Source organism: Oryctolagus cuniculus, chromosome 2 (genome assembly GCF_051225735.1).
Source record: "Oryctolagus cuniculus isolate XC-2025 breed Fujian yellow rabbit chromosome 2, ASM5122573v1, whole genome shotgun sequence".
Lineage (NCBI taxonomy): Eukaryota > Metazoa > Chordata > Mammalia > Lagomorpha > Leporidae > Oryctolagus > Oryctolagus cuniculus.
In genome coordinates this window covers 191,980,160-192,007,695 of record NC_142868.1, presented here as the reverse complement: position 1 = coordinate 192,007,695, position 27,536 = coordinate 191,980,160, and the positions used below count along the sequence as shown (strand labels likewise).

Genomic DNA, 27,536 nt, shown 5'->3' with positions numbered 1-27,536 from the left:
TTATTTAAAACTAGTAATAATACTAGCATTTACTTTAGTGGTAACGAGAACTTTAAAGCACCTGTCCATTATAAGCACTTAACACATAGTATTTATTATTGTTTTCCTCAACAGTCTGATCCCCATTACTATTAATTATAACCAAGTTTATTGAATACGTGGCACACTGAGCATCAGTTGCTACGTATCTTCTCTCAATTATCACAACCATCTTGCAAAACACAAGATATTCCCCTAATTCATAACTAAGAAAATTAATACTAGAAAAGATGAAATAAAAATAACTACAGTTTTTACACAGTAGAGTAATGGTAGAATTGGAATTTGAATTCTGTTTTCATTTTAGAATTCCTGTAAATCTGATTTTTGCTTGGAAAATACAAAATTTAAAGACCAAGTTATATATTACAGTTAATATCAAAATCAATTGCTAAAATCATCACATTAATTTTAAACCAAATCCAAGTTTAATGCAGCATTGTATAACTTTTTTATAAATTCAGAGTTGACTGTGACTAATTAAGTATACATGTTTTTCTTACAAGTGGACAGCTATTGGTTGCTATTTTCAGGTAATTACTATAGTTCTTCAGTTTTCATTCATGCTTCTTTTGCTGTTTTTCAGGTAGATATAGTCGTAGGCACTCCAGGAAGACTAGATGATTTGGTGTCAACTGGAAAGCTGAACTTATCTCAAGTTAGATTCCTGGTCCTGGATGAAGCTGTATGTTGAAACCTGGTCATGCTTTTAAACAAGTTTGTTTATATTTTTTGAGATAAAATGTGTAAGCTGAAGAAAAAAAAATACAATTAGTCATAATCACAGTACCTAGACATAATCATAGTTAAGAATTTGGTATGTTTTTATCTATTCCTTGTATTTATTTAAATACTGCTTTATGTACTTTAAATCAAGCTACAAAGAATCTTAAGTGTAACATCATAAGTATTTCATTTTATTTGTAATCAACTTTAAAAACTGATGGTCTGTTATATGGCTACTAACGTAAGTGCTCTTGTCATTTAGATATGTAGTTGGGTGTTTTTTATTCCAGATAGTTATCTTTGTACATATTTTTTTTATACACTATGAATTATTTTTTTATGTCACAGTTTCAAAAATGTGGACCATAAATGTGTTTGAGGCTCTTGAAACAAACCTCCAAATCGTTTTCAAGAAGAATTTAACTAGTTTCCCAGCACTGAGGGTTTTTTATTTTTCGTGTTAAAATCATAAGCTTAAGGATATGTATTAGACGCTATTAACTCTAGTGTACATCCTGGAATGCATCAGTATGATTTTAGATTGTTTATTATAACTTTATCATATTTTGGTAATTAGGTATTTAAAGATAAACTTTTAAGTTATCTTTAAATATCCAATAGAAAATGATAATTTTGAAAATGCAGGAATATGCACATGTAAAAATAGTGTCCTCTTAAATTTCAAATTTGATTTAGAAAAGTTTTGCATACTGATTAAAAACTTGGATTTCTTTGCTTTTCGTGCAGGATGGGCTTCTTTCTCAAGGTTATTCTGATTTTATAAATAGGATGCACAGTCAGATTCCTCAGATCACCTCTGATGGAAAAAGACTTCAGGTATAAAATGACTAATGTTCTTAAAATTTTTGTGGACTATTGTTATGTATTAATGTTTATGAACAGGATCCAAGTTTTTTGTTTTAGTGTCTTCTAATTACTGTGTAAAACGTTTTCATTGTTACTGGTCTAAACAGTACTCACAAAGGTAAAGGTCTTAAAACTGCTTTCAGAAACAGAAGGAAATTACTTAGATATTACAATAGATTGTAAAAAATTCTTTGTTTTTTTTCCTACAGAACATTTAGAGTTTATTTTCCAGTTTATTAGTACTGTTTCCTGTTTAAAAGAAAAATAACTTTAGCTATTAAAAAATCATTTACCTCTTTAGTAATTATTAAAATATTGCTCTTATTTTTCTCATTCTTAGGAAGTGTTTGAGAGGGAGAAAGTTTAGAAAAAAGAAAATTTCTGATTTCCAAAATCCTTTTTATCTAATTTGGTTTCTGTAGAACCTTCAGGGAGACATGGCATGATTTCTTTATGACAGTGAGGGAACTGAACCTTAGATTAACTTGCCAAAAATTACCTGCTGGTTGTTGCTACATAGAGTCAGGTACTGAGCTTGTCTTTAGATTCCAGGTTAGGAATCTTAGTGCCCCACCTCAGTGTTAGTGTGATATAATAATTATTGTAAAATAAAAGTTGATCTAAATTTGGGTTTTGCTGTTCCAGGTGATCGTTTGCTCTGCTACTTTACATTCTTTTGATGTGAAGAAACTGTCTGAGAAGATAATGCATTTTCCCACATGGGTTGATTTGAAAGGAGAAGACTCTGTTCCAGATACTGTGCACCATGTTGTTGTCCCAGTGAATCCCAAAACTGACAGACTCTGGGAACGACTTGGCAAAAACCACATTAGAGTGAGTGCTGTGTAATGCTAGTGTTTGTGTGGAATAAAGCAACCCAGAAAGTAGCTCAGCCTTGGCTTTTATGGTGTTTAAAAGCAGATTTTGTGCGAAAGGAAAGAGAGGTCTAGTACATTGACAGTGAAAATTTGGCCTTTAAAAAGGTATTGAGTAGGGCCTGTGCTATGATGCAGTGGGCCACCATCCCACATGGGCACTGGTGCAAGTCCTGCCCGGCTGCTCCATTTCCTTTTTTTTTTTTTTTTTTTTTTAAAAAAGATTAATGTATTTATTTGAAAGTCAGAGTTACACAAAGAGAGAAGGAGAGGCAGAGAGAGAGAGGTCCTCCATCCACTGGTTCACTCCCCATTTGACTGCAGCGGCCAGAGCTGTGATGATCCAAAGCCAGGAGCCAGGAGTTTCTTCCAGATCTCTCATGTGTGTGCAGGGGCCCAAGGACTTGGGCCATCCTCTACTGCTTTCCCAGGTCATTGCAGAGACCTGGATTGAAAGTGGAGCAGCCGACTCTCAAACCAGCACCCATATGGGATGCCGGCGCTTCAGTCCAGGGTGTTAACCCACTGCACCACACCGCCGTCCCAAACAGCTGCTCCATTTCCAATCCAGCTCCCTGCTAATGCATCTGGGAAATAGCAGAAGATGGCCCAAGTCCTTGGGACCCTGCATCCACGTGCGAGACCCTGATATAACCCCTGGCCAGTGCAGCCAATTGGGTAATGAATTAGCGATAAAGATCTCTGTCTCCCTCTCTAACGCTGCCTTTCAAATAAAAAAAATTTTTAAAAAAGAAAAAGAGGGTATTGTGTAAGTGATGGACTGCATCTTTTATTTTTCTCTTTGTAAAATTACACTTGTGATCAGCTTTTTAAATATAATTTTTTATAAATAAGTATACATAATACATATTTTATATATAATTTCTGATAGTGATCCATTTTTAGTATTTTAGTAGGAGCCCTCTGTATCCTGTGTTTTTTTTTTTTTTTTTTTTTTGACAGGCAGAGTGGACAGTGAGAGAGAGACAGAGAGAAAGGTCTTCCTTTGCCGTTGGTTCACCCTCCAATGGCCGCCGCAGGAGCCAGGTGCTTTTCCTGGTCTCCCATGCGGGTGCAGGGCCCAACTACTTGGGCCATCCTCCACTGCACTCCCGGGCCATAGCAGAGAACTGGCCTGGAAGAGGGGCAATCGGGACAGAATCCGATGCCCTGACCGGGACTAGAACCTGGGGTGCCAGCGCCGCAAGGCAGAGGATTAACCTATTGAGCCACGGCACCGGCCTTGTATCCTGTTGATATACCTTATTCTAGCAATCAATTCCTTATGGCCATCTTGTCGTTTTCCCCACCTGTTATTCGACTTACCTTTATACAATGGTATAATTGTTATAAATACACAATACTTTGAAAACCACATTTGCATTCTTATGATTACATTTTAAATTGATTGCCTTAGGCCTGCAGTTAATGAGGTTTTTTTTCAATATGCCCATAAACAATAAAGTGTCAGAAATGCAGTCTAAAGACTAAACAACCCTCCCTTTTCTGAATCATTAGTTAACTATTCCTCATCCCTTTTTTGTCCTTTGCTTTTTATAGACTGATGAGGTACATGCAAAAGATAACACAAGACCTGGTGCTAACAGTCCCGGTAAGTTAAAAGAATGAATGTGTTGAAAGATTTTGAAGATGAATTGGTTTGCTTTGTTGAGTGTATGCCCTGTCTATTCTCATGAAGGACATGAGGCTAAATACAAAATTAGAACAGAAAATTTAAAGATAAAACTCACAAAAATAGTAAGAGAAATAGGGAGAAATCTGTTATTGTCCAACCTAGAGCAATGCTTATTGTTGAGTTTAGATGTGCGTCTCTTATCTAAATTACAACTTAGTGAAAGATGCAAAAATAATCTTGGTTTCTTTTACTGGTTTTTTTATTGTAAAATATCCATAATATTAAGTATAAATTAGTGTGCAGTTCAGTAGCATCAACTACATTTACATTGCTGTATATCCATGAGCACCATCCATCTCTGGAACCTCAGTTTTCCAAACTGAAATTCTGTGTCAATTAAATATTTATCAGTTTTTAAAAATCTTGACATTAAATCCTCACTCAGTGCAAAGACATCTATTCAAAGCTCATCCGTTTGTTTCAAGCACATAGTATTTTAATACCAGTGAAAATACATCAGGAAACACATGTGGTGCTTAGAGAATCTGGAAGAGTGGATCTTAAGCCCACTAGGCTGCATGTCTGATATCAGGATGTCTGATGTAGATTATAGGCAAGGATCAGATTGTGTTTGCTTCGTGGTTGAATTAAAAGGTTTTTTGACATATATCTAAAAGGTGAATTTTATGAATTCTTTATTAAAGAGAGTTTCTTCTATGTTAGTTTTATGTGCAACTCCAAATTTACAAGATATGTACTTAGTAATCCATATTGAAGAGGGACAGAGACACTGCTATTTGAAAATAATCTGTCATCCTACTGTTTATGAATGCATTTGTAAAATAAAATTTTTATTACTTCTTACATTTTCCGTGTAAATATTTTGCTTAGTGTATACTAAAATAGAGTTGACCATTGAGACTCATCCACTGGTTCAATCCCCACATGGCCACAGTGGCCAGAGCTGAGCCAATCCAAAGCCAGGAGCCAGGAGCTTCTTCGGGTCTCACATGGGATGCAGAGGCCCAAGGACTTTGGCCATCTTCTACTGCTTTCCCAGGCCACAGCAGAGAGCTGGATCTGAAGTGGAGCAGCCAGGACTTGAACCGGCACCCATGTGGGATGCCGGCATTGCAGGTCAGGCTTTAACCTGCTGTGCCTCAGTGCTGGCCCCAGAGACCTTAAAAATATATTGGTTGACTGAATTAATTTTAGAGGAAATATTTAAGGAGTAACAACGGTAGCACAGCTTCACACTGAAAAATAAAGTATTTTTGGAGGATAGTGATTAAGAAATTGCTAACTAGGTTTAATGTGGAAAGTTTTTATTCCATAGAGTGAAGAGTGAACTTCCTTGTATTTAGATTGATTTAGAAAGAATGTAATTATTTTTGAGAGGGATTAAAATAATTGAATAAACATTTTGAGCATTTGAGGAAATTAATGCAGGGCAGATTATGATTAGTTCTACAAGAGAGAAAGCAAAGTTTTGATGTCCATGTTTCTCTTAAATTGTGTGTTTGTGTTTCTCTGTTCCCTCATTAGGGTTTGGGTGTGGTCATTTGCATGCCCCATAAAGCAGCATAAAAAATTACAAACAAAATTAAATGAACAAATAGATTAACTTGCTGTTTTCCCCTGTCTTATTACTTCTCCTTCTCTATTATACTTGTATTAAAGCAGAATTTTTTTAGGAGAGTTAAGCAGTAACTCTAACTGTAAATTTGTGAGTGTTCGTGACAACTTCAGATTGAAATTCTGTTAATTTTTTGTTGTGGTGGTGTTCAAGAGATGTGGTCTGAAGCTATTAAAATCCTGAAAGGGGAATATGCTGTCCGAGCAATCAAGGAGCACAAGATGGATCAAGCAATTATCTTCTGTAGAACCAAAATTGACTGTGACAACTTGGAGCAGTATTTTATGCAGCAAGGAGGAGGTAATTTTTTCTTACTTGTAATAAATTGTGTTTATGTCCTTACTTAATAGATTATCAGTCTTATGAAGATGCTCTCTAGAATGCATGCACAGAATTTAAAGCAGTGATGGTGCATTGTAAGTATTTGCCTATCCAGTACTCTTCCATGTGATAAGCTCTAGCAAAAGCAGAATTTTTCACATAGTCCAATTTCATTATAGTGAACATGAATCAGCATTCTGTGACCCTTAACATCATTTGGGAGGAGTAATTGAATAACTTTAATGTTATAATTTAAAATAATTATTCTAAAATAATAGAAATATATTTTCTAAGCCAATAAATGGGAGAAAAAGGAATGAGTGAAAAAAAAACCTTAATCTTTACAAAAGAAGAGGGAAAAATATGCAAAAAAAAGGATAGTTAGAAATTACAGAATAAGATCAATGATGGAAATACATAAATATATAAACTGTAAATATCAGTGGACTGAAGTGAAGGCACAGATTGTTAGACTGGAAGAAATCCAGGTATATACTGCTTACAAAGAATGAATCTAAGATGATGATACATAAAGACTGAAAAAAAAGAGAATGAAAAAAAGCTTATCTGTATATCAGCCATAATACTGACCAAAACAAAGCTGGTCTAGCAATATAATATAATATATATATTTGTTTACTTGAAAGACAGAATTACAGAGAGAGGGAGAGATCTTCCATCCACTGGTTCACTCCTCAAATGGCTGCAACAGCCAGTCCTGGGTCAGGCCGGAGCCACAAGCCAGGAGCTTCATCCAGGTCTCTCACATGAGTGTAGGAACCCAAGGATTTAGGCCACCTTCTGCTTTCCCAGGTGCATTAATGGGGAGCGCCCATATGGGATGCCTGTGTCATAGGCAGCAACTTAACCCCTTACATCACAACACCAGTCCCAGTCTAGCTATATTAATAAGAGATGCAATAGAGTTTAACACTAAAAATATTAATAGAAATGGAGTCACTGTAATAAAATATTCAACCTACCATGGAAATATAATGATTCTTATTTTATGCTGCTTACAGTAGAACATCAAATGTGTAAATCAATATGAAAAATGCCCAACAATCAGTTATTATAGAAATGCAAAATAAAATCCCAATATGTTACCACTATACATGCTGAACCAAAAACATACCAGGATATGGAGCAACTGAAGTATCTTTACATTGGTGATGTGGTGAGAATATAAATGATATAAGCATTTCATGAAATGATGTTGCAATCTGTACAAATTATGCATTGCTAGTTTATGGCCCAGAATTTCAACTCCTAAGTATTACCCAAATTATGTTAAATGAAACAGATGGACAAAACATGTGTGCGAAATGGTCTTAGCACTTTTATTTATAATAGCCTAAAACTAAAATATACTCAGAGCTCATTAGTAGAATTATGAAGCAAAATGTGAAATACTTATACATTGGAATACTACTCAACAGTGAAAAGGAAGTGGACTGCTGATAAACATGAGCATGATTGAATCTTGGAAATATGCTGAAGGAAAGAATTCTTACATAAAGAATATGTTGGAGTCTGATTTTAAGAAATTCTGGAAGAGTCTGAAATTTCTGATGAAACAAAAGTCAGACTAGTGGTTTTCCCAGGAGTTTGGGAATAGTGGCTGACTGGAAAAGGCACAAGGACACTTCTTGGGGTGATGATGAAGTAGAATGTCTTGATGGGACTTTGTCAAAGCTCAGCAGTGTATGTTGTACACTTCCGTGTGTGCAACTTTGTCTCAAGAAGAACACTAAGTATCCTGAACTCTAGTTGATGATACTCATACTGAACTATGTTGATGTCCACAATTTACCCCAAAATGTATCAAAAATGTAAAGATGAATTGATGGAAGGATGGAGGGATGGACAGACATATGATAAAGCAAGTACAGTAAAATGTCAGTGGTAGAATCTTGGGGTGAGTATATAGCTATTCACTGTTCGTGTTCTTTCCATTTTGCTTTATGTTTGCAAATATATCAGGAAAATTATAAAACTTGTTAGATGTACCAGGTAACAGAGAAATCCCTCTATACTAGTGGGCAAAGACTTGAACATATCTTGTATTTGCTCTGCATCAAGGAGATATAGGATATAGAAAATTTGAACAACAATTTAAAAGTTTAAGAATTGTCATATAGAGAAAAATTACCCTGTTCATTACAATGAACATTTCAGTAACACCTTTTTACTCAAATCCTGGTAAACAGACTGATTTGGTTGTTTTTGGTAACTGTTTTATAGTATTTTCTTCCTGTCCATGTTCTGAACAGAGGGAGTTAATTGTGTAGTTAGGATTACGGTTGTTCAAACATTAATACATCCCAGTTCTTACTGTCCTCCTTCCCTAAATATTCTAGTTGCCAATGCCTAGAAATGAAGTATAACAGTTTATTTTATTTTATTTTATTTTAAGATTTATTTATTTATTTGACAGAGTTACAGCAAGAGAGAGGAGAGATCTTCCCTCCGCTGGTTCACTCCCCAATTGGGTGCAATGGGCAGGGCTGAGCCAGGCTAAAGCCAGGAGCCAGGAGCTTTTTCCGGGTCTCCCACCAGAGTGCCAGGGCCCAAGTACTGGGCCATTTCTGCTGCTTTTCCTAGGCCCATTAGCCAGGAGCTGAATTGGAAGTAGAGCAGCCAGGACTCAAACTGGTACCCATATGGGATGCTGGCACTGCAGATGGCAGCTTAACCTGCTGTGCCATAGTGCCAGCCCCAAGTATACGTTTTTAAAGCCAAAACAATATATACTATATCTCTTGTGTTTAAAAGAGAGGAATACAAAATCCTTCTTTCTGACTCTGACCTCTTACCTCAACCAGAGAACAGGGATGTGAATGATGCTAAACCACTTGAGTTCAGAATGCAGTAAAACCCCAGCTGCATGACTCTGAAAGTGTTGGTTAGTTATTAATTCACCTCTATAATTAGTTTTTGTTAGTCACTCTGAATGAATATCTGTTAAAATGTATTATTTCCTTGAATTCTCAAGAATACTTTATTGAACCCAGTTTATAATAGAGAGTAGTGAAGTGGCATAATTATTACTCTGGGCTATCTCACAGTAGTGCCTATAGATTCTTTTGGTTCCAGAAGGCTCTTTGCCCTTAACTGTGGTTAGAACTGGACTGTTACCCTACTTGGAGTTTACGTTTTAGAGTTGGCTACCCCCACACCTGCCTCTACATTAGCAACTCTGCAACCTTCCAATTTTCTGCTTTTCATCTGCTATGGCCAGATATGGAGTTACTTAGAATACCTTGAGGGAGCAGGTTTTTGGTGTAGTAGCTAAGCCACCACTTCAGACACCTGCATCCCATATTGAAGTGCATGGGTTTGAGGCCCATCTTCCCTCTCCATTCCAGCTTCCTGCTAATGTGCACCCTAGGAGGCAGCAGATGATGCTCAAGTAGTTGGGTCCCTGCCAATCGCATGGGAGACTGGATTGAGTTCCTGGGTGCTGGCTTCCACCTGGCCCAGCCATAACTTTTGCAGGTATTTAGGGATTGAACTAGTGGATGGGAGATCTCTCTGCTTTTCAAATAAATAAAATAAAGAAAAATTAAAGAAAAGTACCTTGAGGAGGGCAGGTTTGTAGTCATAACCTTTTAGGGACAGCACAGACTTCATGATGTTTATTTTGATTCTTCCAAGAATGATCTCTTTTGCCTACCTCGTAGTTTTTAGCGTTCTTCAGGATAGTAAGGTTCCTGGTATGCACGTGTGTATTTTAGTTGGCATTATTGCTTTATCTATTCCTCCTGCAAATGGGGAAGAGTAAGTGAAAATGCCCTTAAAAGCAGATCATCAGTGCTCCATGATGCTATTTTTAATGTGACAGAAATTGTGTCAACCATTTATGGCATGTTGGGGTATAGATTTTTGTGGGACTGTTTGGTACTATTATTATAGTATGAATTTTATTGACTTTTTGAACATATTCTGAAGCAAAATGTTTTCCAGGGTTAATTGTTCAATACATTTTCACTAGGACCTGATAAAAAAGGGCACCAGTTCTCCTGTGTGTGTCTTCACGGTGACAGAAAGCCTCATGAGAGAAAACAAAACTTGGAGAGATTTAAGGTACTGATTTGGCCACGTCTCCTTAATGCTTAAGATGGAAGTTATATATAGTTAGTATTATTAAAGCAATTCTTGTCCTAGAAATTCTAGCATATTTCCATCCTAACTGATACATCTTTACCATGACAGGGATTGGTTGTCTTTGACCATCAAGTAGTAAATTATACGTTGTCTATCAGCACAATACTACTTTAATAAGCATTTTTAGTCTAAGAAAGTTAAATTCTTTTAGGTAGATATTTTTAGGAGAAGTTAACATCGAGTAGTGAAGCCTTGTCTGTGAGCCTTCTGAAGAAATAGTCTATAGTAATAGAGAACTTAATTTGTTGATTAAGACACATATCAAAATACTGTTTTGCAGAATTAATATGTGTGGGTTTTTTTTTTTTTTGTTTTATTTATTTATTTATTTTTTGACAGGCAGAGTTAGTGAGAGAGAGAGACAGAGAGAAGGGTCTTCCTTTTTTCCATTGGTTCACCCCCTAAATGGCTGCTATGGCCGACGCATGCAGCCGGCGTGCCACGCCGATCCAAAGCCAGGAGCCAGGTGCTTCCTCCTGGTCTCCCATGCGGGTGCAGGGCCCAAGCACCTGGGCCATCCTCCACTGCACTCCGGGACCACAGCAGAGAGCTGGCCTGGAAGAGGAGCAACCGGGACAGAATCCGGCGCCCCAACCGGGACTAGAACTTAGGGTGCCGGCACCGCAGGCGGAGGATTAGCCTAGTGAGCCGCAGTGCCGGCCCAGAATTAATATGTTTTGATATTGACTGGGGCAGACCTTCCCATTGATGAGCTTATAGCACATTAATGGGTTACAATTCTTGGTGTAGGAAGGTGGAACTTGCACCATTTAGAACTGAATGTCAATAACCTCCACTGGCAAGCATCCTCATCCATTTACCACAATGTGTTCATCCCACCTTTTAGCATAAATACCATTTTCTCTGAAATGCATGGTATGAAAAAGATTGGGAAGTGCTGGGCTTAGGAGCTTTGGACTGTGTTTACATGCTGTGCATGGCTGCTGTGAATGTTAAAGCATCACCTGGCCCCTTGGGCATGTGTGTCACTTTCTCATCTGCAATTATACTAGATGGAAAGTCAGCATGCCCTTCCTTCCTCCCTCCAAATCTCTAATTTTGTTGTGTCTTAGGACACAAATGATATCCAGAAGCTAATTTGTATTTCCGTGCTGAGCTCCAGGGCCCACTCCCTGTTCACTCTGTATGATTTTGTCTGTTGTCACAAAAAGCCTCAAGATGAAACATTTAGTATTCTGGACTTATTTTAATGCAAGAGTAAAGATAATGCTTACATTTGTGCATTTTATTCTCTTTCGAATTTCTGAATATGTTTCTAAAGATTAAGGAGTTTTAAAAAGGAAGCTAAATTTTAACAGTGGTTTAATATCTTTGATTTAGGATAAAGAAAAGCAAGATGAATCAAATCATTGCTTTATATACCTTAAATGTCATTTTATTTTTTTTAGAAAGCTTTTATTTGATAAATATAAATTTCATAGGTACAACTTTTGGAATATAGCAGTTTTTCCCCCATACCTGTCCTCCTGCCCCCAAATCAGTTGTCCCACCTCCTACTCCCTCTCCCATCCCATCCCATTCTTCATTAAGATTCATTTTTAATTATCTTTATATATAGATGATCAACTCTGTACTAAGTAAAGATTTCAACAGTTTGCACCCACACAGACACACAAACTATAAAGTACTGTTAGAAGACAAGTTTTACCGTTAATTCTCATAGTACATCTCATTAAGGACAGAAGTCCTACATGAGGAGTAAGTACACGGTGACTCCTGTTGTTGATTTACCAATTAACACTCTTATTTATGACGTCAGTGATCACCCAAGGCTCTTGTCATGAGCTGCCAAGGTTATGGGAAGCCTTTTGAGTCCACAAACTCTGTCACTATTTAGACAGGGCCATAAGCAAAGTGGAAGTTCTCTCCTCCCTTCAGACAGAAGTAATCCTTCTTTGATGGCCCCTTCTTTCCACAGGGGTCTCACTCACAGAAATTCTTTATGTAGATAATTTTTTGCCACATGTCTTGGCTTTCCATGCCTGAAATGCTCTCATGGGCTTTTCAGCCAGATCTGAATGCCTTAAGGGCTGATTTTCCTTTAATGTCTTATTCAAGCAGATCCTAGTATAAAACTTTTAACTCATGATCCAGTAAATTACAAGCATCTGGACCTCAAATCTGATGCTAACATTTTGTATTAGAGGTCTTAGTGGAAACGTAGGATGTGTTTTTATTTTGTAATATACATACTAACAAATTCCTTTTTTCTTCTCTTTAGAAGGGGGATGTAAGATTTTTAATTTGCACAGATGTAGCTGCTAGAGGAATTGATATCCACGGTGTACCTTATGGTAAAAAGAAACTTTTTATACCTATATTTGAATTTTCTATACAGTAAAGCCATCTATATGTCTGAAAAATTTAGAAGCTAATAGCAATTGGTAATAATTATTTTTATTTACAGTTATAAATGTCACCCTGCCCGATGAAAAGCAGAACTATGTTCACAGAATTGGCAGAGTAGGAAGAGCTGAAAGGTATAGCTGTAATTTGTTTTTCCCCCTTTTAAGAAGCTTCTTGCCTCAGGAATAAAGTTGAATAAAAACTTTTAAAATCTTTCAGGATGGGGCTGGCCATTTCCCTGGTGGCAACAGAAAAAGAAAAGGTAATCTTTTCAGTGTTCTGTTAACATTCATTGTATGTGTTGTGATTTTTAGATGTTGGAAATTAAAGCAGCTCAATTTTCCATTTAAATTGGATTAATTTGTATATGGAATATAACTGAACTTTTTATGCCATGTTTTTCTGTTTATTGAATGGACATAATAAAATGAAATTCAGAAAGCAAGAAATCATTTCCCTAATAATCTTAATGTGATCATTTTCACCAAAAATACTTAAGCACTCTCTGTCATGGTGTCATAGAAGGAGGGGTTGGGTCAAATGTCCATCAGCTGAAGACTGGATAAAGAAATTATGGGATATATACACTGTGGAGTACCACACAGCAGTAAAGAAAACAAAATGAAATCCTGTCATTCGCTACAAAATGGATGCTTTTGGAAAGCCTCACACTTAGTGAAATAAGCCCTTCCCAAAAGGACAGATACGTTCTCCTTGATCTGTGGTAACTAATAGGGCACCTACAAGGTAACTATAGAAGTGACAGTTTGATATGTGATGACTTTGAGCAGCCCTTGTCTTCACTGTTGAGGAACGTTTTTCTTTTATACTATTTGTTGAACTTTTTGCTTAGTATAGGGTTAATCTTAAGTGTATAAAGTTAATTGAAAATAGATCTTAGTAAAAAAAAAAGATTTGGAATAGGAGAGGGTGGAGGATAGAAGGGTGGGAGGGTGGGCAGGATAGGAAGAATAACTTTCTAAATTGTACTTATGAAATGCATGAAGTTTGTATCCATAAATAAAAGTTTGCTGGGTAAAAAATTAAAAAAAAATTTTATAAAGATACACAGTGTGAAAAAAAGGAGGGTTTTGGGGAAGTGGCATTTAACTAACTTATTTTGTATTTATATAAAGATAACAGATTTCATTTATTTCATAGATGGAATTCTAAGTGGATAACCATAGTTGCCTCCCTTTCTCCTTCCCTCAAACTACCCTCCTTTCCTTTCTTTTTTTCTTCAACTTTTAGAAAAACATGATTTTTTTCATTTCATATATACAGTTTTGACAGTATAATGATACTTTACACCATATCCTCTTTCACTGCCACCCTCCTTCTTCCTCCTATTTTTCTTTTAATTTTTACAGTTACATACTTTAAATTTTCTTTATAATCACAAGCTTTAACTTATTTACTATAGTTATAGATTTATAGAAAAATTGGGGTTATAAGGAACTCCCTATATACCACTTGCCCAAATTCACTATCATGCATTTTGCCTGTTTGCTTTATTATTCTCCATAGAAAAGATTTCAACTTAATTTTTGATATTAGTCTTTATGTAGCATTCTTTAGCAATTACTTGTTGATCTGAGAATTACTTATTTTATCTGAGAATTCATTTCTATAGCTGACATCCATTTTAGGAAAACTTTTGGCTTATTTTCAAAAAACTCTCTCAGAAGACCTATTTAATGAGGTACTGCAGAGTATTAGTAATTGGATTACATACCAACTTCTCTTCCAGTGCCTTGAGGATGGATGATACTAAAAAATAAATTTAGAATAAGATATTTAGTGTATTTCTGTCTCTTTACATGTTCATATTTTTTCCATCTCTAATTTAGGTTTGGTACCATGTGTGTAGCAGCCGTGGAAAAGGGTGTTACAACACAAGGCTCAAGGAAGATGGTGGCTGCACCATATGGTACAATGAGATGCAGGTAAGACTTACAAGGCTGATTGTATAGAAAGCAGCAATGGCCTGAGCTGGGCTGCTGTCACGCATGAGGCAGACCTGCACTGAGTTCCTCACTTCTGCCTTTGGGCTGGCCCAGCCCTGGCTGTTGCACACATTTGGGGAATGAACCAGCAGATAGGAGCTTAGTCTTTCTCTGGTTCTGTGCCTCTCAAATAAATAATCTTTTTTTTAATATAAAGATAAAAGAGTTTTATAAAGATGGAAGAGTTACACAGAGAGAGGAGAGGCAGAGAGAGAGAGAGAGGTCTTCTATCTGTTGGTTCACTCTTCAGTTGGCCACAATGCCTGGAGCTGTGATGATCCAAAGCCAGGAGCCAGGAGCTTCCTCCAGGTCTCCCATGTGGGTGCAGGGGCCCAAGAAAATGGGCCATCTTCCACTGCTTTCCCAGGCCATAGCAGAGAGCTGGATCGGAAGTGGAGCAGCCAGGACTCGAACCAGTGCCCATATGGGATGCCGGTATTTCAGGCCAGGGCACTAACCTGCTGTGCCACAGCACCAGCCCCTCAAATAAATAATTTCTAAAATATTGGGAAAATAGACTGCATCTCTCTAGAAGCATTGTATCTTAGCTCTTATGTATTTGCCAATTATGAAGAAAAGTATCTGGTTATAACATCAACTGTGATTTGTAAATCTTAAGTCCTAACTTGTGAGTTTGTCTCTTCAGAAATGTAATTTTCATTCATGCTAAGCATTCTAGTTTTCCTGGTTTTATTTAATGCTGTTGAAATGCAAATTTCTCAAAGTCAAATTTTAACTTGGAATTATTTTACTTTCCTTTCCCTTTCTTAGTTGCTGTCAGAGATAGAAGAACACCTGAACTGTACCATTTCTCAGGTTGAGCCAGATATAAAAGTACCAGTTGATGAATTTGATGGGAAAGTTACCTATGGTCAAAAAAGGGCTGCCGGTGGTAAGCTTTGAATCGCTGAAATTCTGTTTTAAATGTGAATCCTCTTTCTGAACTTCAGTTTAAGAAGAGAGTAATTTCGTGCCGTTATGTTAAGAGTATATTATTAGTACATTAATCATTTGCCCCTTAGTCTCCTAGCACTTTGCTTGTACTTGGGTTGTAGCATTTTCTATTGTGTGATCCGCATGTGAATGAAGGATAGCAGCTTAGCTGTTTTCCTTGAAGTGCTAGTATGATTAGAGTACTAGAGCATTTTATAAAATTACTAGGAAACAAAAGTATAATAGATGATTTTGAACAAGGAATTAGAAGCCTTTGACTTAATTCATGTGATAACCCTGTATAATACTTTTGTCTGGAATGTCTTTCATTAACTAGTTCCTGAAAAATTTTAAGATACAGGCAGAATTAGAGGTTTCAAACCAAGGAATGGGATAGGGACAGCTGTTAGTGAGGCCTGATCTTTTATTTTTATTGAAATAATGAATTTAACATTTTTAAAAATTCAGAGTTCTGGGAATGACTTGCCTGGTAGTACATTTTTATTGCTAGCAGTAGTGTTTAAAGTGATAGAATTGTGCCAAAGTGTTGCTGACAAGTATTTCAAGCATGCCACTTACATTACTTTGTAATTTGTGTGTGTGGTGCAGGTGGGAACTATAAAGGCCATGTGGATGTTCTGGCACCTACCGTTCAGGAGTTGGCTGCCCTTGAAAAGGAGGCACAGACATCTTTCCTGCATCTTGGCTACCTTCCTAACCAGCTGTTCAGAACCTTCTGATTTTCACATATGCTGAATAAGATTTGAGTAATGAAGTCTGTAGTCTTAAACTCTGAAACACTTGTACTGCTTCCAAGCAGCAGTATTTTTAGTAACTTAAGCTGTTAATGCTAACTCTTGCATGTCAAGAAACATTCATCTTAGGAATTCTTCAGAAAATAGCAGCCTAATGAAAATAAATTTGATGACTATATTTTTATGAAGGTTTGTGTCTTATTTTAAAATTACTGATGTATTGTTTTCTTTCTTAAGAACACCATGGACATGTGATGGACAGTTTATGCGTGAATGAATTTGTCCCACCAGTAGCGAATATTCTAAGAGTAGAATTTTTCACAGGAAGTGGGGCCTGTATGGACACAGTCTTCAGACCCTAAAGGTTAGAGGAGCATTGTATTATGAAAGAAGATTGGATGATCCCAAGGTAGAAGGTGTGTAAGCCTGGAGTTTTTAGGGAGTTAGAAAAAGGCTTTGTGTCTAGGATTAAAGATTGATGTGATGGTAACAGTAAAGATGTGTCTCGGAAGCATTACCTTCTTCTTGAAAAGCTTTCTGAATGGAGCTTCTCTGTAAAGATTGAACTAATCGGGCCGGCGCCGCGGCTCACTAGGCTAATCCTCCGCCTTGCGGCGCCGGCACACCGGGTTCTAGTCCCTGTCGGGGCGCCGGATTCTGTCCCGGTTGCCCCTCTTCCAGGCCAGCCCTCTGCTGTGGCCAGGGAGTGCAGTGGAGGATGGCCCAGGTGCTTGGGCCCTGCACCCCATGGGAGACCAGGAAAAGTACCTGGCTCCTGGCTCTTGCCATTGGATCAGCGCGGTGCGCCGGCCGCAGCGCGCCGGCCGTGGCGGCCATTGGAGGGTGAACCAACGGCAAAGGAAGACCTTTCTCTCTCTCTCTCTCTCTCTCACTGTCCACTCTGCCTGTCAAAAAAAAAAAAAAAAAAAAAAAGATTGAACTAATCTGCATCCTGCTCAGTCTTAAAATCAAACTTAAACATGATTCTTAGTGTGTCCCTAACCCTTGACTTTTGCCTAAAATTCTAGAAGGAAAAGGGAAAATTTTAAAACATATAGTTGAACTTTTCTTCTATGTCTTTTGACTCTGAGTTCATAAAACAATTGGGTTTAGGAAAATTATTCTTGCTCTAGAGTTTTCTTAAGAGCATAGGTTATTATAATTCCTTCTATCATGCTTTTAAACCTTTTAGCACTGAAATATTTGCTTCAGTTGAAATCTTGAGTGAAACCCAGTATATAAATAGTTAAAAGCTTTAGTGAGAAAGTGATCACTTAGTATATTGAGTTCAGAGTTTGTGTGAAATGATTGTGAGGATACCAGTTTTCCACTTAGCTTTAGACCACTTTGGAGATGTGTGGCCATTAGCAGGGTTCACATACATAATCATGCTTTAAAATGAATTTTTAATGGACATATTACAGTAAGGAAAAGACTAAGAAGCAATCCATTTAGATATTAGAGCTGGAAGGGATTTCCTAATCTAATTTATTCCTTCATTGTAATGAGGTGCAAAAGCTGAGTTTAGAGCGATATACATTCACATGGCCTGGTTAGTAGCTCTAGAAACTAAACCTGAGTTTCCTACTTCTGGCTTTTACTCCTTGGAGTAGCTAGGGAAGATGATTCTCAGGTCTGTAAAGGGCATGGACGGAGAGGATTGCTGACTAGAACTGAGTGATGGAGTCAGTGCAGTTTTTTCTTTTTCTTTTTTAAGATTTAATTTATTTGAAAGGTAGAGTTAACAAAAAGGCAGAGACAGAAAGAGGTCTTCCATCTGCTGGTTCACACCCAAAATGGCTGTAATGGTAGAAGCTGGGCCAATCCAAAGCCAGAAGTCTGAATCTTCTCTTAGGTCTCCGATACAGGTGCAGGGGCCCAAGCACTTGGGCCATCTTCTACTGCTTTCACAGTCCATAGCAGAGAGCTGGATCAAGCAGAGCAGCCGGGACTCAAACAGGCACCTGTATGGGATGCTGGCAGCACAGGTGGCGGCTTTACCCGCTATGCCATAGCACTGGCCCTATTCTTCTTTAAGAAACTATCTACCTGGAATGACCTAAGAACAGATTTTCAGAGGGGGAAGCCACATACAGCTCCTAGCAGAGGGGGTGCTTTGTGGCCTGACTTGCTTTCTCTCCTCCTGATAGCACCATTGGCCTTTCCCTTTACACTTCACTTCTGTTTCCAGATGCGAGTTCTTCACCTCTGTGTCCATGGAAAGGACGGAAACAGTTGTTCAGAGTCTGGTTAAGATGTGGTCGCCGAGCTAGGAAACGTTGACTCCCTTCTGCCTTTTAGTAATCGAACCTCCTGAGTTTTATTTGGGACTACCTGTCCCCGATTCTGAAGTCAGTGGAGTGTAAGTCACAATGTTGTGTACAACGTCTGGGTCTCATCCTTCTGCTGCCCTTTCCTCTTCCCAAAGTCTGGGATGTGAATATGGTGTCTCAAGCCTCTTACTGCCGTCTGCAGAGTGTAATATGCAGGGAATGGCAGAGCAACAAGATGGAACTGGACTGCATGTTGGAACAACTTGACCTTATCTGAGCTACTGCATGCTTAGATCTCTTTTTTTTTTTTTTTCCACAGAAACCCCACATCTGCCCAACTAATGAAGTAGTAGAGGTGTTTGAATGTCCAGAAAATGTTCAATATTAACTTTCTTTTTTTTTTTTTTTTTTGACAGGCAGAGTGGACAGTGAGAGAGAGAGAGACAGAGAGAAAGGTCTTCCTTTGCCGTTGGTTCACCCTCCAATGGCCGCCGCGGCCGGCGCGCTGCGGCCGGCGCACCGCGCTGATCCGAAGGCAGGAGCCAGGAGCCAGGTGCTTCTCCTGGTCTCCCATGGGGTGCAGGGCCCAAGCACCTAGGCCATCCTCCACTGCACTCCCGGGCCACAGCAGAGGGCTGGCCTGGAAGAGGGGCAACCGGGACAGAATCCGGCGCCCCGACCGGGACTAGAACCCGGTGTGCCGGCGCCGCAAGGCGGAGGATTAGCCTAGTGAGCCGCAGCGCCGGCCCAATATTAACTTTCAGATGATAGTATTTCTGACTGGTAGCTGCAGCTTTCTCTATTCTATACTTCAGGAATTTAGAAGTGTGCTCACCAATCTGGTGTCTAGTTGTCTGGCAGTATTTTTCTCAACAGAAACGTGAAGACTTGCCACAACTTCAACACAAAATAGATAGGGCCCAAGGTTGTGGGATGTTTGGCGTATTCTTATTGCCTGCTTGGTCACTCATTCATTATTGATTCTATTTTATTGAAGGTAGGCTACCTACCTTCAGCCTTCGATTGCTAAAGTTATCAAAAAGATAGTGGCAAATGGGGGCTGGCATTGGAGTACCGGGGATTAAGCTGCCACCTGCAACACCAGCATCCCATATTTGATGATTTTTTTTTTTAAGATGTATTTATTTGAAAGAGTTACAGAGAGGCAGAGAGAGAGAAAGGTCTGTTCACTGGATCACTCCCCAAATGTCTGCAATGTCCAGAGCTCAGCCATTCTGAAGCCAGGAGCCAGGATCTTCTTCTGTTCTCCCATGCGAAGCATCACATATTTAAGTGCTGTATCAAGTCCCAGCTGCTCCACTTCCAATTCAACTCCCTACGAATGTAATTAGGAAGGTGGTGGAAGACAGCCCAAATGCTTGGGTAAGTGCCACCATGTGGGAGACCAGGATGGAGTTCCTTATTCGTGGCTTCAGCCTGAGCCAGACTTGGCTGTTGTGGCCTTTTAGGGAGTGAACCAGCATATGGAAGATTCTCTTTCTCTGCTTTTCAGTAAATAGATAAATCTTTTTTAAAAAGTTAATGGAAAATGAATTAAAAGATGTTTATTTTAGTGCAAAAATTTTTTGAAATCCATATATATTTCTTGCCTAATCCACACGTTCCATGAACTTTTTGAAGACCCCTTCTATTTTATTTTAATTACTGAACCAGTTTTTGTTATGAGATGGGAGTACTATTTCAAATCTTCATAAACTTCACGTTGCTTATATCTTCATTGTATTACTCATCTAGAAGATACTTTGAGCCCCTTATTAGAACAGATCACTTAAGAGAACATAGGAAACAAATAAAAGAACCAAATGCTTCCATTGCTTAGGGATATTTGCCTTAAGAGAACTGATTATAAAGGATCCTGACCTAGTGGTAAGATTGCCAAAGCCTTATTCATGCCATCTTTAATACATCCTTTTCTGTTGTGAATGTGTGGAAATTTGGGATTAGTGTAATCCCCACCCCTCTATACTTCTTATGTATGACTCACTCCCAGAGAGTCACTGCCAACATTGTGATTCTTTTTTTTTTTTTTTTGGTAAATTTTTGGCATATAGTTTAGATTATACTTTGTAAGTTTGAAACTTCATCAGTTTTCCTGTTATGAATGCTTTAATGGCTACATAATTCAGTGTGCTGTGGTTATTATGTAACCACATAAATGGTATGGACTTCAGAATATTGGACCTGGATTTGAATCCAGATTTAACCCATACTAGCAGTATGGCAGAAGGCAGAGTCTTTGATTTCTTCATGAAAATGACGAAAATACGTTCATTGAGTATGCATTAGGTATTGAGTAAATGTCCTGTACACAACAGGCACTCTAACATATTTAAAAGAATTTACACTGTTAACATACCCCATTACACATACTGCTTTGAACATCTTTGTTCTGTCTCTTGATTTGTTTCCTTACATTAGCTTCCTAGAAATTGGATTGGACGTTGTGAACATCCTTCAGGGTGTCATCCTCAGATTGCTTTCTCAAAGAATTGTGCTGGGTGACATTCACACTAACAACGTAGGAAGAATTCTATACCATTTATTTTACAAGCTGACATGACTTGAGCACTTGAATTTGTTGTCATGTCGTTTCTTCCTAAGGTGTGTGAATCAGCCTGGTGAGTAGAGCTGACTTCACGTCTTATATACAATATCTTGGCGTATGGCTCCTTAACTCTCCATGCCCATGCCTTCCTCTCCTGGCCCCACCACCGTCACATTAGAAGCAAGAACCCAGACTTGTTTGAAATAAAGTTGCAGGGTTCTTCCTTTTTTCATTTCATTTCCATCCCTCCCACCCCCAAACTTTGTTTTAAAGGTAGACATGTGTGGCAGTTACTGAAGGGAAAAAAAAAATTGGTTCCCAGCCAATTCTTAATGAGCAGAACTGTTTAATCACATTCCTCACCTTGTTCTGACTTAAAAAGGAGCTGTGCGCTTTATGACAGTTTGAATTAGATATGTAAAATTTTAAAAATCTGTTGGTAAATATAAAATGAGACCTGGGGTGGTTTCTCTTATAGTAATTTGATCATTTGCCTATCAGTGTTGACTATTTCTAAGTACCACCAGCGATTTTTTTCCAAGTGACCTTATAGGGGGAGGGGGGAAATATTTGTTAGAAGGGAAAAAATGTACTGGAACAGGAAGGAAAGGGAGGGATACTATTTAGCTAGTCCAAAGTAATTGATAGAGGATTGCTTTGAGGGAGGAGAGGAGGGGAATTTTACTGTGTTTCCATTCTACTGCTTTAAATAATTATTTAAAATAATCCAAAACTCTAGTTTTTCTGATAAATCCCACTCTTTCTGGTCAAAAGTATTCAGGAGAATTTGAAAGAACTTAGAAAGACCTGGATTTGATCTCAGAAAGTTACTGACTTCTTGTGACCTAAATCACACACAGAGATTGTTGGGTCTAAGGTGGATTCGAATATCTGTGTTTTAACAAGTTCCTCAGTGATTGTATGCTTACACAGGACCTTGAACCACATTTTGAGAACACTATTACAGAAAATGGCTCTTAGAACTTTTGTTCTCCCTACAGTCTTTTACTCTAAGACCTAGGCAAAGTTATTGAAAAGGACATCACTTGCCTCTTCCTGGACCACAGACACCAACCATGTTCAAAGATCTCAACCTTGGTTCTCTTTCCTCAGGTTAGTTTTCCTCAACATTGGCTGCATATTAGGATTATCTAGGGATAATCCAAACTAAGACAACATTATCTGCACTTCCTCTCTAGAAACTGATTTCATTGTTCCGAGTTGGGGCTTGGGTGTCCAGGTGATGCCAGCGAGTTGCCAGGGCTAGCAGCTGCTTGAAGCAGCCTCACTGTTCAGTATTTCTTGGTTCTACTGCAAATCATTATGAGCTCTGTGCAAGCCAAAGCTGTATGTCTTAAGATTCAGTATGCTTTAGGCTCAGGCTGGGGCCTTTGCTGGGATACTCTGCAGTAAAAATTATCACAGAGAAAACCTTGGTAAAATAATGCCACATGTAATATTGAGAAATAATGAGTTAAAAAATAAGGTGTGTAGCCAGGTGAGTTTAATTCCCTTCAAAATATCCACGTTGGGGATTTAGGTAAGTCTTTCAAGGATATTTCAATTTCCAAAGCCCATTTGGCCTTTCTGTTCTAGGCGTCATCACTTTGCTTTTTATTTAAAATATTGTCCTTGTGTGAGACAGAGTCACTGCATAGACTTGTAGAAAAATAAGATTTTTAGCCAGGTGAGTTTAGTTCCCTTCAAAACAGTCACGGGATTTAGTTAAGTCACTAGTTCAACCTGATACTTTAGCTCAAATCTGTTCCCCAACTTGGCAACTTTTCTACTCACTAGAAAAGGCTCTAGTTGGTTGTCAGCTGTGTGCTTCCTAAAACTGAATCCCAGTCTAATGGCTTTTAAGTATTTGCTGTTGCCACAGTGGGACTTTGAAGATACAGCTCCCCCTGCAGGCTGATAGCTCGATGTTAAGGCCTTCCCGGCTTTCCTGGTGGGACAGGTTCTCAGGGAAGAGACAAATGTGGGAGCAATGATGTCTAGTAGTCAAGTTTGGGTTTTCCTTCCCTCAATACCTCCATGCTTGCTACCTAGTGTTTGCAGCCAGGCATGCTGGTGTGACTTGGGGATTATAGGGAGGGCATCATCTGCCCTTACATAAAGTGAAATTGGCAGGTGTGGGGAGTGGTTACGCACTGGCAGGAGGGGACGAGAAAGCTCTCGAACAGGCATCTAAACTGAAGCTGAGAAAGCTGACGATCAGGCTCAGAGGCAGTCAGACTTAGCAAGCACTCCCAAGAATCCTTAGACACGTCTGGGAGAGAGTTGGCCAGCCTACAGTCACACAGGCTGGAAGCTTGCAATATTTTGTTTGGCTCTTAAAAAGCAATTTTGAGATGTTGGATTATCCCCATCTCATTAAATACTTTTAAAATGTTGGTGTTAGTTATATTGCTTATAATAACAAGTTGTATTATATGCTTCCATCCATAAATTGTTCACATTTCCACAGTGACTGGCTCACAAGCCAGCACCAGAATACTACTTTTCCATGGAGAAAACACAAATGCAGTGCTTGAGGATTTGTGGCTATCCTAGTTGAGTGCACCAGGTGGCGCCAGTGTCATACTGTGAATATCCACAAAGACCTAATCACTTGTGCTGGTGTATTTTTACCACTTGGGGTCACTTAAGGATTACTAAACTTCTGTGTTTTTTTTCCCATCTAAGTAAATCACAGATTCTAAGGAATTACTTCCCATTACATTTGTCAGGCTGTGGTCTTTTTTTTCCTTTGGATCCTGACAGCCAAGAAATGTGCATTAGTATTTTTTCTCATGAGTTGTCCCCACATGGTTTGTGCCCAGCTGATTTCTGCTGTCACAAAGCACTTACATGACCACAGTTCCAGCTTTCTCCTGGGCTCTGCGTCAGGGACATCTCTGTACAAAGAACTTCAACACGTGCCAAAACTGCATGTATACTAATTGCCATTCTCATTAGCATCTCTAGAACTCAGAATGCTTTTTCTCAGCCATTTCCTTTGATTCTGCCCATCTTTGAAAGCCCAGATCTGAATGAAATGAGGAGTATTACGTTAACAAATCACTGATGGCCACTGGCCTTCTTGCCGCTTACACAGCTAATCCTAGGTATGACAGCATCGCCCTTTGAGAGCACACTGGAGACTTGTGGAATGGCCCTTGCTTGACTTTGCTTGCCCGTGGGTGGGGATGATGGCACTGCACTATATGTGGGCCTAGACAGCCCAAACCATGAGTCTAATCATTTGAGATAGAGCCCATGGCTACTTATTTGAAAAGACAAAATGATGACTGGACACCACAGGTGAGTTCTCCAGAATCTACCTCCTGGCCAAGTGACTTCTTGGTGTTTTGATCTACTTTGTGTAGATTAAAAGATGCCTGATGGAAAAATGACCTGCCTTGACCTACCTGTCCTTTGTCTTCTTTTCCCCAAGGGGATAGAAGGAGGAGTCTAGGCCGCTACTCAAAGACAGCCTCTTCTGGCATCACTTAAACCTGTGGCAGTTGCTCACTTGGCTTCTACCATTTTGAATTTGTAATTAATCCAGGACAACCCCATTGAAGAACCTGGGAAGAAAATTCATTGCCTTAATTATGTTCAGGCTTTTGGGCCCTTAGGACTTTCTAAAATTTGGTATCAGCCTTCCTACTTTTAGCTTTCCGTTCCTCAATTCATATTGAACCTGCTACTGTTTGTCCACCTTGACTTAATTCTCAGGGCAACATCAGAAGACAGATTCTATTAGTGTTGTCATCTCATAGGTAAGGAAATAAAGCACACTGGTTTAGGTTAGGTCACAGGGCTAGTGAGTAGTAGAGCCAGGATTTGAGTCCGGGCACTTGTCCCCTACTCCCTGCTCATTTTTGTGTTCTGCCTTTTGGAAGAGCTTCCCACCTTTGGGAATCCTGTTGGGATTCCAACCATCCTTAGGGACCTAACTCACTCCTGCCTCCTTTGTGTGAGCATGAGAACACCATGCTTTAGAATACCAACCACGAGTCAAGTACTTTATCTCCTGTCGCATGTAAGAACCAATGCTTTTTTGCAGGTAAGGAATCTCAGACCCAGAGAGTTTATGTCCAAGTCCCAGGATTTTGTCCAGGGTTGAGTTTTGGGCCACAGAGCCTGTTTTCTTTTCTTTCTTTTTGCTCTGCTGCTGTCTCCTATCTCCAGGGAAGCCTTGCAGTGCATTCCTCGTTGTGTCCCCACACTGTGGTGCAGCTCTTCTGATGACCCTTTCCAGGCAGGTCAGATGTTCTCTGGTGAACAGTTCCTGGGCAACACTCTTTTCTCCCTACAGTGTGCACAGTGGGCATACAACACATATTGATTAGCTCATTTTCATACAGTAGAGGAAGTCTATTGAAAATTCCTCTGCGGAGACTGAGACCCAAAAGAAAGACATTAGTGACTTTTAACCCTGAGCAGGAGCCATAATTCCAGTCTCATCTAGGACTCTTAATGGGAAGATAATAGCTTTTAGCTTCTTTAAGATAACCTTGACCAGCATCTGAGCATGATTTTGAGCATATGGGCCCAAAGCTCCAATTTGCTATGGCTGAGATTTCAGTGTTATGGTGGACCAACACTTGCACAGAAATATGTGAATTCATCATGGTTATTTTTGCAGCATTGGAGTTGGCAAACTTCCAAGTCAAGAACGTTCTGCCTTTGCAGCTCTCGGTTATTTGAGGCGGATGACTCACTTTGTGTAACATCCTCTTGTTTTCCTCCTTTTCCCCCTGGGCCCCCTCCCACCTGAGAGGATTGGCAGGGCCAGGGCGGGTTATGAAACTCAAGCTGCTGTTGATGGCTTCTTTTCAGTTTTGTTGGCATTCCTCTGGGAAGCTGCCTTGACCTCTTCCTCTTCTCTGTCTTCACTGGGCAGCTCGCTCCAAACCTTGGGTTCCTTTTTTTTTTACAACACTTTTCTTCCCGTATTTATTTACCTGCTTATGTGTTGGTCTCTCTGGCCGAGTAGAATGTTAACAGTAGATCTAGATTGAGTATCCTCAGACCTGGCGCAGGTCTGGCCCAGAGAGGGTGGTTGAGTTGAATTTGAAGGACAGATGGATGGATGAATTATCACAAGAAACTTGCATGAAGGAATTCTAGACATCAGCTCACATAAAACTAGGGTAAATTAGGATTTGTTAGCTAATTCATTTTTATTGTTGGAGGCACAAGTTCTGTGTATCCTGAAAATGGGGCCACAGGAGCTGACAGTCAGCCTCATCTGTCTCTTCAAGAAGGGCTCCTGGTTTTCAAACTGAAGCTATGTTTGTTTAACCTAGAACCGTCTGGTTGCTTTGGGAGGAAATCTTCCCTCCTTGCTCCCTTTTTTCTGCAACAGCAGCAACAGGGGTGGTGTGGCAAGGGTGCCTCAGGGCTCGGCGTTACTCCTCTGCAAGGCGGAGATAATTGTCTTCCTCTGAGGAAGCAGCGGCTCCAAGAGGTGAGGTAGCAGCTCGACAGTACAGCCGGAGACCTCAGTACCCCACTTTCAGTAAGAGCGACTAGATAGAAGATCAGTGAGAAAGCAGAAGACTCGAACAGCACAGTAAATGGCCTGGACCTCACACATTGTAGACCACCCGACAGCAGCGGGACATACGTCCTCAAGTGCACAGGACAGGACCGACCATTCGCTAAGCCATAAAGCAAACCTCAGTGGCTTGCAAAGGACTGAAATCACACGAAGTATGCTCTCTGACCACAATGGAGTGAAATTAGAAATCAATAATGGAAAGGACTTTGGGCAATCTAAAAATATGTGGAAACTAAGCAGCATACTACTAAACAAGTCATGAGTCAAAGAGGAAACCACAGAAGAAATTAGAAAATACTTTAAAAAATATTTTATTTATTTGAAGGAATCAGAGAGAAGGAGAGACAGAAAAAGAGATTTCCATACACTGGTTCACTCCTCAAATGGCTGCAACAACCGACCAGGGCTGGGCCAAACCAAAGCCAGGGGCCAGGAGCCTCCTCTGGGTCTTCTGTGTGGGTGCGGGGGCCCGAGGACCTGGGCCATCCTCCACTGCTTTCCCAGGCACATCAGCAGGGAGCTGGATCAGAAGTGGAGCCACTGGGACTTGAACTGGCACCTGTATGTGACCTGGCGCTGCAGGCCACAGCCTAACGCGCTACACCATAGTGCTGGCCCTAGAAAATACTTTGAAATAGCTAAAAATTGAATAAAACTTAGGAAATCTTTTAGAGTGTAGGTAAAGCAGTGCTTAGAGGGAAATTTATAGCTGTGAATAACTATGTCAGAAAGAAAGCAAGCTCTCAAATCAATTGCATAAGCTTTCACTTTGAGGCACTGGAGGGAGCAGAGCTGGGGGAAGAACACACTTAGCC

At 39.4% G+C, this 27,536-nt stretch overlaps 1 protein-coding gene across 1 annotated transcript in view; it reads left to right on the top strand.

Moving 5' to 3' along the window:
• Positions 1-16,506, top strand: part of DDX1 (DEAD-box helicase 1) — a 37,491-nt gene extending 20,985 nt beyond the window's left edge. Inside the window, exons 15-26 of the mRNA XM_002710035.6 lie at positions 626-724; positions 1,513-1,602; positions 2,278-2,466; positions 4,068-4,119; positions 5,933-6,079; positions 10,095-10,186; positions 12,510-12,582; positions 12,696-12,768; positions 12,854-12,896; positions 14,485-14,580; positions 15,412-15,532; positions 16,183-16,506. Coding sequence (XP_002710081.1) covers positions 626-724; positions 1,513-1,602; positions 2,278-2,466; positions 4,068-4,119; positions 5,933-6,079; positions 10,095-10,186; positions 12,510-12,582; positions 12,696-12,768; positions 12,854-12,896; positions 14,485-14,580; positions 15,412-15,532; positions 16,183-16,313 — 1,206 coding nt within the window. The 3' untranslated portion in view covers positions 16,314-16,506. The remainder of the gene's footprint in view (positions 1-625; positions 725-1,512; positions 1,603-2,277; positions 2,467-4,067; positions 4,120-5,932; positions 6,080-10,094; positions 10,187-12,509; positions 12,583-12,695; positions 12,769-12,853; positions 12,897-14,484; positions 14,581-15,411; positions 15,533-16,182) is intronic.
• Positions 16,507-27,536: the final 11,030 nt, after the last annotated feature.